This window comes from Corythoichthys intestinalis, chromosome 9 (genome assembly GCF_030265065.1).
Source record: "Corythoichthys intestinalis isolate RoL2023-P3 chromosome 9, ASM3026506v1, whole genome shotgun sequence".
NCBI classification, from domain to species: Eukaryota; Metazoa; Chordata; class Actinopteri; order Syngnathiformes; family Syngnathidae; genus Corythoichthys; species Corythoichthys intestinalis.
Window position 1 is genome coordinate 59,021,760 of NC_080403.1, and position 12,839 is coordinate 59,034,598.

General features: G+C 42.7%; 1 protein-coding gene across 2 annotated transcripts in view; it reads left to right on the plus strand.

Moving 5' to 3' along the window:
- Nucleotides 1-9,727, plus strand: part of dyrk3 (dual specificity tyrosine phosphorylation regulated kinase 3) — a 38,055-nt gene extending 28,328 nt beyond the window's left edge. For both annotated transcript variants that reach the window (XM_057845958.1, XM_057845957.1), the window contains exon 6: nucleotides 2,283-9,727. In XM_057845958.1, coding sequence (XP_057701941.1) covers nucleotides 2,283-3,014 — 732 coding nt within the window. In that variant the 3' untranslated portion in view covers nucleotides 3,015-9,727. The remainder of the gene's footprint in view (nucleotides 1-2,282) is intronic.
- Nucleotides 9,728-12,839: the final 3,112 nt, after the last annotated feature.

A 12,839-nucleotide genomic window follows, 5' to 3' on the forward strand; every position in this document is an offset into this window, starting at 1 on the left:
CCCCCAACGGCATGTAAAAAATATTTGTATGAGGGTTTAAAGATGCTTGAAACGGTGACAGTGTCAAAAAATGAAGGGAAAAAACGACTTCTTTGATGTAATTTTACATGCAAAAAATGAATTTACCACTCAAATTGGGTTGTTTTTGCCCATTTTATACATATTCCATCCAAAACCAAAAACATTGCAACAGGGAATACCCACTTTTTCCCCCAGCAAATCAGGTTGTGACATCACAACTAAATCATTTTCTCGCTTTCTAGTGGTGCGCTAGCTAGTACATGTTGACCAAATGAAAGAACAGTTACAAGTCATCAAGAGAATGGAAAGCTTGTATGCGACAGTTCCTTCCCGGGTCGGCCCGGTCAGAGCTGCGTCTCCTCGTACCGGGTACCAGGTGCTCTTTGGTGTAATACCGTGCACCCCTCCTGGCCCGGGGGTGGGTTGGGGGGTCGCGTTACCGTCCCTTTAGCCTGTCTCTGGCCCCGTCTGCCTCTCCGGGGCTGCGGCAGGTGCTGCTGCCCCCCTGTCGGCGGGGTTGTCGGTGTGGCCTCCTGGGGCCTGGAGTGGGGCTGTTGTCCCCTGCCGGTGGGGTGGTATACTCTGGTCTCTGCCGCTCGGTGGGGAGCCTGTGCGGGGTGGGTGCCGGGGCGGTGGGGTGGAGATGTGTACAGCTGCAGAGGTGCTGGGGGCAGTCTGGGGAGAGGGTGGATCAGGGCCCTTGTGCTTCTCCCGCCCGGCCTCTGCAGGACCCTGCTTCTTAATTCATGCACACTTTGCACTGTAAATATCCATCACCTTGGCACCTACATACTAATTCATACTTCCAAGGAGAGTCAAAATGGTGCCGTACAGTCCTGGGCTGGCTCCCTCTTGATTTTAATGCACCACACACCGAGGTTGTGGGATGGATGGGACCTGTTGTGGGTGGGGTGACTTCACGGTTGCCTCCTCGCGGCAGGCCCGCCATTCCCGCACCACTTTTAACTCACCACATACATCATACTCCACCAGGGAGCTCTGGCGTGGGACGGGCGGCTTGGTAAAATCTCCATGCGGTGGTCCCACTGCCCTAAGCCGGGCTCTCCTATTTTAATGCATACACGGCACTACCTTTCCCACACAATCCCATCACGGTGTTGGGTAATGGCTGTCAGTTGGGGACCCGGCAGCCACAGTAATAGGATGGTAGGTGGGTCCCACACTTTCTCTCTATGGCGTGGTTCCCGAGACGCGGCCTTGCCTCTGCCTGGGCTGCCGGGGTTGGGGGGGTCTCGCGCGCCCCGCGGCGGCTTCTCAGCATCCTCCTTGCCTGGATATCCGCCACGTGCTCCGTAGCGGGACGCTGGCTGGGTGCCAGTGGACTGGCTCGGTATCGCCTCCTCCGGTTGGGGGGACTGCCCTACCCTGGGCTTAGTGGCCCGTCGGGGTGGGCGTGGGATGTGATGGGGTGTCCCCTTATCCCCTGAAGGCCGGTTGATGGGGGCGCGGATGGCCCGGGGGACCACCCTGGATCCCGGGGGGATGACGACGTCTCCTTTGCTGGGCTGCCGGAGGAGGGATGAGCTGCACTGGCTTGGGTCACCAGCGTCGCAAAAAAAAAAGAATGGAAAGCTTATGGCTAGTATGCTAGGAAACAGCAAAGGTTTGATGATGTTTTTGTGGGTGGGGCCAAGGGAAGACTAATTTGGATTTAATTTCATGATGAAGCCTTTTCGGTCACTTTTGGGGTGGATTTCGTTCCAAAGTATGCTTGGCTATCATTGTAGCTGTATTTCATAGCAACGTAAACGAGGGTCGCCAAGCTAAATGCTATGCTAATGCTACGAGTTACATTTAGTGTCTGATGATCACTTCACAAAGCTTCAACGGCTAAAGAAACATTGCATATTCTCTCTTGCCAAGATAAGAAAGATAATCTTACCATGTGTTTCAAAACAAGTGAGCCTGGAGGCAAAGCCTAGCTTGAAGGACACTGGTGAGTGGAGGAGGGTAGCAGCGTGAGTGACACAACCAAACAGGATGCAGACAGGTACAATAAGAAAATTTCACACATTGTGAACATAGAATGGGAACTATTTTTGTCTCATTGTCGTCTCGTCTTGCGAAAACTGGCATTCGTCTCGTTATGTTTCGGTCTCCTAAGACGCGTTTTTAGCTTGTTATGGTCCGGTCAGCGTCATGAAAAAAAATGTTAGATATATTTTCGTTGTCGTCATCATAGATGTAAACAAGAATCCGATTTCGCGCTCTCTCACCTATTTCCCTTTTCCCCTCACCAGGTCATCGACTTCGGTTCCAGCTGCTTCGAACACCAGCGCGTGTACACCTACATCCAGTCTCGCTTCTACCGAGCTCCCGAGGTGATCTTCGGCGCTCGCTACGGCCTGCCAATCGACATGTGGAGCTTCGGCTGCATCTTGGCCGAGCTGCTGACGGGCTACCCGCTGTTCCCGGGGGAGGACGAGGGAGACCAATTGGCCTGCGTCATGGAGCTGCTGGGCATGCCTCCTCAGAAGGTTCTGGAGCAGGCCAAACGAGTCAAGACTTTCATCAACTCCAAGGGCCACCCCCGCTACTGCGGGACCAACACACTGCCCACGGGGGCCACCGTGCTGACGGCGTCCCGCTCCCGCCGCGGCAAGTTGAGAGGACCCCCGGCGAGCAAGGAGTGGAACGCGGCGCTCAAGAGCTGCGAGGACGCCACTTTTATTGACTTCATTAAGAAGTGTTTGGACTGGGACCCCTCGTCCCGTCTGACCCCTAGCCAGGCCCTCAGACACCCTTGGCTCTACCGCCGCCTGCCCAAACCGCTGCCCGGAGCCGAGAGGAGCCAGGGGGCGGCCGTCAAGCGGCTCCCCGAACACCACTGCACCTCTTTCCCTTCCATCGCGGCCAAGGGCGGCTCCGGCCTCGGTACCGCCGCTAGTAACAACAAACTCAGGAGCAACATGTTGGGAGACGCGGGGGAGGCCGTACCTATTCGCACGGTCCTCCCTAAACTGGTCACTTAAGACGGCGTGAGCGAGCGAGCGAGCGAGCGAGTGAGTGACTTCCACTCCTCCTCTGCACTTCTCAGCAGGAGTGAGAGTGCGGGAGGAAGCCGAGTGTCTAGCTTTTAAAATGTTCTTTGTATTTGTTTTCTACTGAGCGGTGTCGACACCCCGGTTCTGGCTTTTTCATTTTAGCTGAGAGGCGAAACTCAGACAAAGTTTTTATACAGATTTCCTCGAGCGGTTGTTCGCTTTCTTTTTTGCGCAGTCGTCGATTTAGATGATACGAAAGCGTATTGCTGCCACTCCAAAAAAAAAAAAAGTCCAGTATCACATTTCTACATGATTATAATTGGGGAGGAAATGTGAAAACTATCATGAAACAAATGGGAAAACTGTGAAAATGTGATATTATCATGCAAAAATGTGATCATTCTCATCTAAAACTGTGTTAACTCGTGTAAAAATGTGAAAACCCATGTAATAACATGATTATCGTCTGGGAAAAAACGCCTGATAATTATCATGTAAAAATCATTAATATGCGAAAACAACTTGTATAAAAACGTGATCATTCATTTCATCTAAAAACGCAACAAGTTTCTTCTAAAAACGTGTTAACTATCATGTAAAAATTCAAAAACCCATGTAATAACATGATTATTTTGAAAAAATGTCATGTGAAAACGTGATAAGCAACATGTAAAAATATAATTATCATGTGAAAACAAGATGATTTTCATCTAAACGTGTTAATACACATGATAATTAACATCTAAAACATGATAATTACCATGTGAAAACATAACTCGTAAAAACGAGTTCTCATCTAAAAATGTTATAACATGCAAAAAAATCAAAAACCCATGTAATAACATGATCATTGTGAAAAAAAAACCTTATAACCATCTGAAATCGTGATGATTATCATGAAAAAATGTAAAAAGAAAACGTGATATTATCATGTGAAAACAGTACTCGGGTAAAAATGTGATCATTTTCATTTAAAAATGTGTTAGCTACCGTGTCAAAATTTGAAAACCCATTTAATAACATGGTTATTGTGAAAAAAAGTGAAAACCATCATGTGAAATGTGATAATTAACATATAAAAATATGATCATTATCATGTGAAAACAACTATCATCTTAAAACATGATTTTCATCTAAAAATGTGTTAACTATCATGTAAAAATGATGGAAAACACATGATATATAACATCTAATTGACATGTAAAACATGATAATTATGTGAAAACATAACTCATGTAAAAACGAGTTTTCATCTAAAAATCATATGTCATGTATATCAACTATCATGTTAAAAAAAAAAAAAATCAAAAACCCATGTAATAACATGATCACTGTGAAAAAAATCTTATAACCATCTGAAATCGTAATGATTATCATGAAAAAATGTAAAAAAAACTACCATGTGAAAACGTGATATCATGTGAAAACATTACTCGTGTAAAAACGTGATCATTTTCATCTAAAAATGTGTTAGCTACATGTGAAAAAATGAAAACCATCATGTGAAAATCTGATAATTATGTAAAAATATATTTTCACATGATAATTATCATCCAACAACATGATTTTCATCTAAAAATGTGTTCCTATTATGTAAAAATACTTGATAACTATGATCATTTTACGCATTTTACAATTTTACACGAGTTTTCACCTTTTTAGATGATATCAAGTAAAAATGTGATACTGGCTTTTTTTTTATGTGTGTGTGTGTGGTAGCAACACGCTTCGATAAGATCACGCTTTGTACAAACGCTTGAGTGTTTTTAATGTGCATTGTTCACACGTGAGTGTTTTTAGTCGACCGCACACGAATGCCTCACTAATATTGAACACTCTGAGGAGTTGAAAAGGGCTACAAACTTCCTCCTTAGCTCACTGGTAGCAGACAAAGCTTTACCCGGCCAAAAGTCATCCTTCAAAAATGCACACCGACACATTTGGCCAACCCTTTTGCAAAGTGTGACGACAGCATCGCCTTCCCTAATAACGCTTCGGCTTCATCTCTTCTGATGGAAATGAGCCCCTTGAGCTCGCGTGTCAGCTCAATATGTGACAGTAGTGTGACTCTGTGGTCCTACGTTGGGAGACGTGAAGAGTGATCTAGTGAAAGTTGAGCAGGACAGAAGCGCCAACATTTCCTCAGGTCTTAAGCTGCGTTCAAACCAGACACATGTCCTTTTTCTTGTCGTGCAACGGGTTCCTATACAAACTCAATGTCATCCCTCGTTGAAGTGACGTCACCGGTTTGACTTCACGGGCCGCGATGTCGCGTGACGAAATTTCGCGACGCAGAGAAGATGGCCGAGTTGGTCTTTCCGCGACAGATTTCAACGACGACAATGGAAAAATGGCCAATGGTATACAGTTTCTCATTCGCGTGACTTTAGTTGCCGGAGCCGGCCCGGAGCTTCTCAACATCCAGTCGACAAAAGTCCAAAAAAGAAAAAATAGGACTACGAGAATAGTCAAAATAATAGGAGATAAAAGTAGCAATTGAGGGTCAAGTCATACATTGTAATATTGAGAGAAAAGTTAAGCTGGCCCCACATCAGACGCAAATTTATATAAAAATGATGTCAATTGTTTTTGCTGTAAAAAGTTTCTTTTGTGCTATCATTTTTAACATATTTACAGTTACTTTATAGGTCAATCTGAGGTCAACCACGTCCCCATTTTGATGAAAACAGCTAAAAATGGTGTCAATTGTTTATGCTTCGTTTGTGCTGTTGTCGTTTATAAATAAGAGATATTTCAAGTAATGATGTAAATCGCAGCCTTTCTGTCGCGTCTGACAATAACAGAGGGGTGTCCCAATAACTAGCACAAAGGAATAGGGTCCATTTTGCAGGTAATGGAAGGCTGCGAGTGACGTCGTCATTCAAAATGAGTATCTTAATATCTATAAAAAAATAGCCGCACAAACAAAAAAATCTTTTTAGCCCAAACCTAGCACCAACGAATGGCACCATAGGTCCATTTTCTGCATCACTTGAAATGAATCTCTCAAAAACGATAGCAGCAGAAACTAGCATAAACGAATAACATTTTTAATCGAAATAGGCGGCTCGTTGACCTCATATTGACTTATAAAAGAATTGAAAATATCTTAAAAACGATAGCAGAACAAACAAAACTTTTTACAGCACAAACGATTGACGCTTGTATAAATTTTGCATCTGACGGGGGGCCAACTTCACAGAGGTAATATTACAAGATTAAAGTCGTTTTGTTGCTTATTTTAACGTGATGGGAACCCGAGGTGGTTTAGTTTCACGATATGAAACTTTTACCAATGTCAGCTTTTTCTAAACCATAGACTTCATAATGATATTGACGGGGCATGTGGCCGATTAATGGGGGGCTTGCGTTGTCGGCGTGGCCGGCCTTCAAAGCTGACCTAGTGGAATCACAGACAAAGAGCATTTTTCGTTGAAAATCCTTGTGAATAAATGCTAATATTCCTGAATTCTGTATACATATGGACGTAAAATAGTCTTGATTCTTGGCTAAAAGCTAAAAAACAAAAAACGTGCAGGTAGTATTTTTTGTTAGGTAAATCTGGCAAACTATGAGGCTAGTCAGTAAGGAAATTAGTGACCGCCATATGTAAACAGAGCTTTTCCGGTGAAAATTTTTGTGAATAAATGCTTAAATCCCTGAATTCTTTCTAGATACTGACATAAGACACTCTGGATTCTTGGTTAAAAGCAAAAACAAACATGCAGTTAGCATTTATTTTACGTAAATATGTCGAATGTGATGCTAGTCTGTTAGCCAATGTGGCAGCAGCCTTACAACAAAGAGTTTTTTACGTTGAAAATTCTTGTGGAAAAAAACGAAAAATATAATTACCTTGAATCCTCGAACAAATCACTCCTGAGACAATCCTTCCTGATTGTATGCGATACAGCTGTAATACCTTTTCAACCTAAATCCGGCGTTGGATTGCTGCATATGACCGACTGCAAATAACTAAAGCGGATTGTGGGATCGTGGCGCGGTGAAGGTCGAAACTGACCCATCAATATCATTATGAAATCGATGTCTGAACACAAAACTACTTTCAGTGTGATTTGAGATCGAAGGAGAAAAAGATGTATTCAAGTTATTCGAAGCGGAGGTTGTTCAGGTGGACTTGTCCCCTTGGACTTTTGGCGACGTAAAGGTCTGAACGCAGCTTAAGGTGTATTTGAGTTGGATCTCTTCTTTAGTCATACCATCATGTTGACGGACCGTTATGCTGCCCTTGTTTCTAACGTGGGTTTGCGTCTCAAACGAGGGAGACCATGGAATATCTATTTCATGGGTTGCACAATTTGCTAAATACGAGCCATTTTCTTTCTTTTGAGAAGGGCCAGTCGGACCCATTTGAATGATCTTTCTCAGGGAGACATCTTTAAACTGTATAGCAGGGCTTCCCAACCACTCAGCCACAGACTGATCACATGATGAAAAGGAATTCATTTACAAAACAACTGATGTTCCTCACTGGCCAAATCCCCTCCCTACGACTTAAGGAAAATTCTTCAAAAGCTGCGTTGTTTTTTGCAGGCCTTTTCATCGTCTGGACGAAAATACGTATTCGTCAGTCGTATTTTAGTTGTGTTTGTTTCACTTTCGTCGACGAAACCTCCCCGAATTTTTTGTCTCGTTTTAGTCGGCGAGACGAAATCTCGCTCAGTGTTCGACTCGTTTTAGTCGACGATTATCTGGAAGTTTTGGCAGGTTTTAGCTTCACTTAAGTAAGCACAGAAGTCAGACGCTACAGTATGTTCACAATGTGGGACATTCTCTTGGCTTCGCTTGCGCTAACTACCGGTGCCGCAATAGTGTAGCACCGCAACGCGTTCCCAGGAGCAAAGACACATGGGTACACTTTGTCGAGTGGCTCCGTCATTGTAAATAGTGGTCGAATGGATTGTTGATAAAATTGTACGAAAAGTTATGTTAGCTTCTGTGCTTACTTAAGAGGATGCAAAATCCCGCCTCGGAAACACTACAATTTGACGGAAACTGTTGCATTTTTGTCTTTTTTAAAATTGAAATCATTTTTCGTGTCGTTGCCATCAATTGAAGATCGCCTCATTATGTACTGTAATTTTCACATTATAAGGCGCACCTGACTATAGTTCGCCACCCACCAAATTTGACACTAAAACGACATTTGTTCATAGATAAGCCACACTGGACTATAAGCCACAGCTGTCCTCACTGTATTATTGGATATTTACACCAGAAAATTTGAACCGGTAACTCGTTATTTGACAGCGGCATCATACGACTGTCAAAAGACCAAATGAACCACCATGAATTGCTTCAAGAAGCTTCATTTGGCCATCACTGTTCTCTTGGAGAAACAGTCAACCTCTGCTGCCACCCTCAGTCAACGCTATTGTTGTCCAACATGCCTCCTGTTATGCATTGCAGCACTACAGATGTCAATAACAAAATTCATGTTCTGTCCTAATTATATCTTCAGTTACTGTTCCAGTTGTTTCATTAATTGTTAGTTATTGTGTTTGGTAACACTTTATTTGACAGTGGCGCCATAAGACTGTCATTAGACAATCATAATTATATGACACTGTCATGAGCGTTAATGAATGCTGATAAAAGATGTCATTTAGTGTCATCCGGCAAATGATCTCACTTTTGAATTGATGTGAAAGAGCATAACTGAACATAAATAGAGTTAGTGACATCATTTGCCGGATGACACTTAATGACATCTGTCATAAGCATTCAGTAATGCCCATGATGGTGCCAAATAAAGTGTTACCTATTAACCCAAATAAATCAACAAATAAGCTGCACCACAGGATTCAAAATTAAGGAAAAAAAGTCGTCCGAAAATTACGGTATTAGTCTTCCGATACATGTTTTAAATTCGTTATCATCATTAGAAAAATTTGTTTTCGTTAAGAAAAAAAAAAAAAGACAACATTGTCAGCCCAAAGAATGGTTCGTTGACTCTCACGCATACCGTACTCATGAAAGAAAAGATATTTCTCTGATGGTACGGGACCATTAAAAAAAAGGAAAAAGTGCTGCGCTCCCTGTAACGACGACAAATCCAATCAACTTGATTTGCGTACGTCATCATTTGTTTACACGCGGGTCTGTCAAAACGTCTTCATTCCTTGGCACGACGATGCTCGGGGTCGTCGCTGTTAAAAGGCGTTGGTGTTTGCGGAGACGCAAAACGGGGTCCGGCCTGCTGTCTGCTCCACAATCTGACCTAGATATTCCCCCGGCCCCTCCCTCTCGTTCTCCCGCTGTCACGTAGGCCAAGGAACCTCGTCAACCCATTAGTATAGAATATATATTGAATTATGGTGCTGTCTGGTCATGCGCACACACACACACAAATTTGTCAGGTGCATGTTGTAAGGACCAGCCTGCTCAGACTTCTCTATCTAATCCCTTGTTTTCTAAGTAAAACTGTCAGGGATTTCTACTTTTTTTTTAATAGAAGTGGTTTTTATTGCGATTCACTCCCAAAATGTCAAAAGAAAGTGTCATGCAAGCTTACAATAAGATGATAAAAGAAGATGTATGTTGTACTTGTGGTGTGGCAAGCAGGATGTTCGGTGGTTCCGGCATGAGATAAGTGACCGCCAGAAGAGAATCGTAAAGTAACCAAATGAAGTTGTGATAGTGTCTTTTTCTAAGGAAAATAAAAGAAAAATGCTTATTCATGGAGTGTCTGTTGACTGATTTTAGTTGATCAAGCAAAACTATTTACGGACATCCGTATGGGTGCTGGAACACATTTGGCATCCAAAGTAGAACCACTAGGAATGGTTCGCGAGTGCAAGTGGGCATGACAATAGGTTTTCCTTGTCTGAAAGCATAGGTGAAGCTCCATTGCGCCCTGCCAGTGCCCAACACATACAATGCTGGCCAAAAGTATTGGCACCCCTGCAATTCTGTCAGTTAATGCTCAATTTCTCCAAGAAAGTGATTGCAATTACGAATGTTTTGGTAGTAATAATCATTTATTTTGCTTGCCATGAAAAAACACAAGTGAACGGGAATTTTTAAAAAAAATCATTATCATTTTACACAAAACTCCAAAAATGGGCTGGACAAAAGTAATGACATCTTTTGAAAAATCGTGATGCTTCGCTAATCTGTCATTAACAGCAGCCGTTACTTACTTGTGGCACATAACAGGTGGTAGCAATAACTAAATCACACTTGCAGCCCATTAAAATGGATTAAAGTTGACTCAACCTCTGTCCTTGTGTGCGCCATATTGAGCTTGGAGAAAAGAAGACCAAAGAACTCTCTGAGGACTTGAGAAGCAAAATTGTGAGGAAGCATGGGCAACCTCAAGGCTACAATTCTATCTCCAAAGACCTGAATGTTCCTGTGTCTACCGTGTCATCAATAAGTGTCAAGCCCTAACCTCCCTAGATGTGGACAGAAAAGAAAAATTGACGAAAGAGTTCAACGAAAGACGGTGCGGACGGTGGATAAAGAACCTTGACTAACAAGCAAACAAGTTCAAGGTGTCCCGCAGTCCGAGGGTATGACAGTGGCAACCTGTACTAGAAGGTCGCCGTCTGAATGTAAAGGGACTCTATGTTAGGATACCCGGGAAGACACCACTTTTGACCCAGAGACATAAAAAACCAGGCTGGAGTTTGCCAAAACTTAACCGAGCAAGCCAAAAACGTTTTGGAAGAATGTTCTCTGGTCTAATGAGAAAAAAGTTGAGCTTTTTGGGAAAATTCATCAATATACAGTTTACAGAGAAAAAAAACGAGGCCGATGTTTTAGGGTGGCTTTGCTGCCTCTGGCACTGGAGACTGGACTGCTTGACCGTGTGCATGCCATTTTAAACGTTTTTTTTTCTTTCTCAAATTTTCTTTGTTTGGATCGATTATTTATCATCTAACATATCGTGGAAAATATGACAGGAACAAAAAAAAAAATACAAACATGCAATAGTTATGAGATAGATATCCGTTTAAAATATGCGAGTGAATAATTTTTTAAAGTTTTCTTTTAAACAAAATATTAGACATCAATTAATGATTCCAAGCTAAAAATGACAGACATTTCGAATAGTAAATATACTTACCTTCTTATATGGCTGAGTTGAAACAAAAGCGGTTGCGTAAACAGGGGTTTCCAGGGTAAAACAAACAAATTAAAAATGGTTCGGGGGACTTAATGCGCCATGAATCTGCTATGCCAGCATATCGACATATTTTTCTATCAAGCACAACAGTTCTTTTGACTTAAAATACTGCAGTTTATTTTAAAGGGGTGCAAGAGCAGAAACTGCTTTTTCAGCCTTGACTGTGTTTTCTGATATATATATGCTGTATATATATTATATATCAGTATATATTGTGACCGCACACGAGGTAAGCCTGGCCAGGAAGGAGCTTGAGACGCCGAGGTGTCCAACCAAACAGTTCTTTAATCAGAAAAAACAGCGGGTTTTCCCCAAAAGAAAAAGGCTGAAATGTGGCACAAACAGTAACAAAGCAAACAATCAACTAAAATGTCTCCAAAATGGCAACTTAGGTCTGTCTGTTCTCATCAAAATACTAAAATGACTTGAAAATGCCAACTTAGGTCTGTTCTCATCAAAATACTTTCTTCCAAGTCTCTCTGTCAATCTCCTTCCACCTCCCCTTTCGCTTCATCTGGTCGTCTTTTATATTGGCCTCCAGGCCAGCTGCAATTAGGTGGCTTAAGCACACACCTGGATGCGTGCTGTGGCATGCTGGGAAGTGTAGTCTTTGGGCTGGCGGCCATTTTGACTGGATTCTTCAGCTCTGGAAAAGGAATGTAACGGCCCTCCACTACCTGTCCCCGCCTGATGTTGCTATATATATAAATACAGTATATGTATATATTATTATTATTTTTAAATAAAACAACAGCAAAATATTTAGGGGGGCTTAAGAATATTTTAAGGGGGGCCGAAGCCCCCCTAAAATAGGCCTAACGACCCCACTGGTCCCCACGCTAGTCATTGTCAGACCACACGCTGGTTCAATTAGCCCTGGTTTCCTTCTGCTTTATGAGATTGATGTTTTTGTCATTTGATAGCTCGGTTATGAAACAGTTTCCAATGGTGCTCATGGAATACTGTGAATAAACTCAGAGGCACAGATAAGGTTACAGAATCCGTGCCCTGGCCTTGACAGATGACAATGCATCATTTAGGGATAAATATAAAGGGATCTTTTGAAGTGGTGGGCACTAAAGTTCAAGTCAGATGAAAAAAACTTTGTCTTGAATTGCACGTATTGCACTCCACCCCGCCAACAAATGTGTGAAGTGATGACTCACTGTCATCCACTTGATCTGTTTCTGTGGAATTACACAAAAAGTCCACATACACTATAAGGTTCCAGTGAATCTGAAAGGAAAATTCAACGCGGCATTTTCACACACTTGTTTGTAGGTACACTAGCACCTTATGGTGTTCAGCTATTGCCGCAAAAATGGCATAGTCAGAATATGACGCTCTTTGTAACGTGCTTTGTTTTGGTTTTAGGTTAAACAAACGTGTTTTTCACTTTGTGTTGTCATCCAAGAAGATTGAAATATGACGAGGTCAACGGGTGAAATCATCTCTGTTGCTACTTATCGGCCTTAAGTCACATGTGATGGCCCAGTTGTGACTCGTCAAACAGGATCGACGAACATCAGTCGGCCGTTCAGGTTTTGGGGGCGAGAACCTGCTCGGGTTGCTAATCATAGCCCGTAACGGTGGAGTCCTCTGTCTTTACGTGCCGCCCCGGGGAAGAAAACTTGGTCATATGAGCAAAAACCAGTCTGACA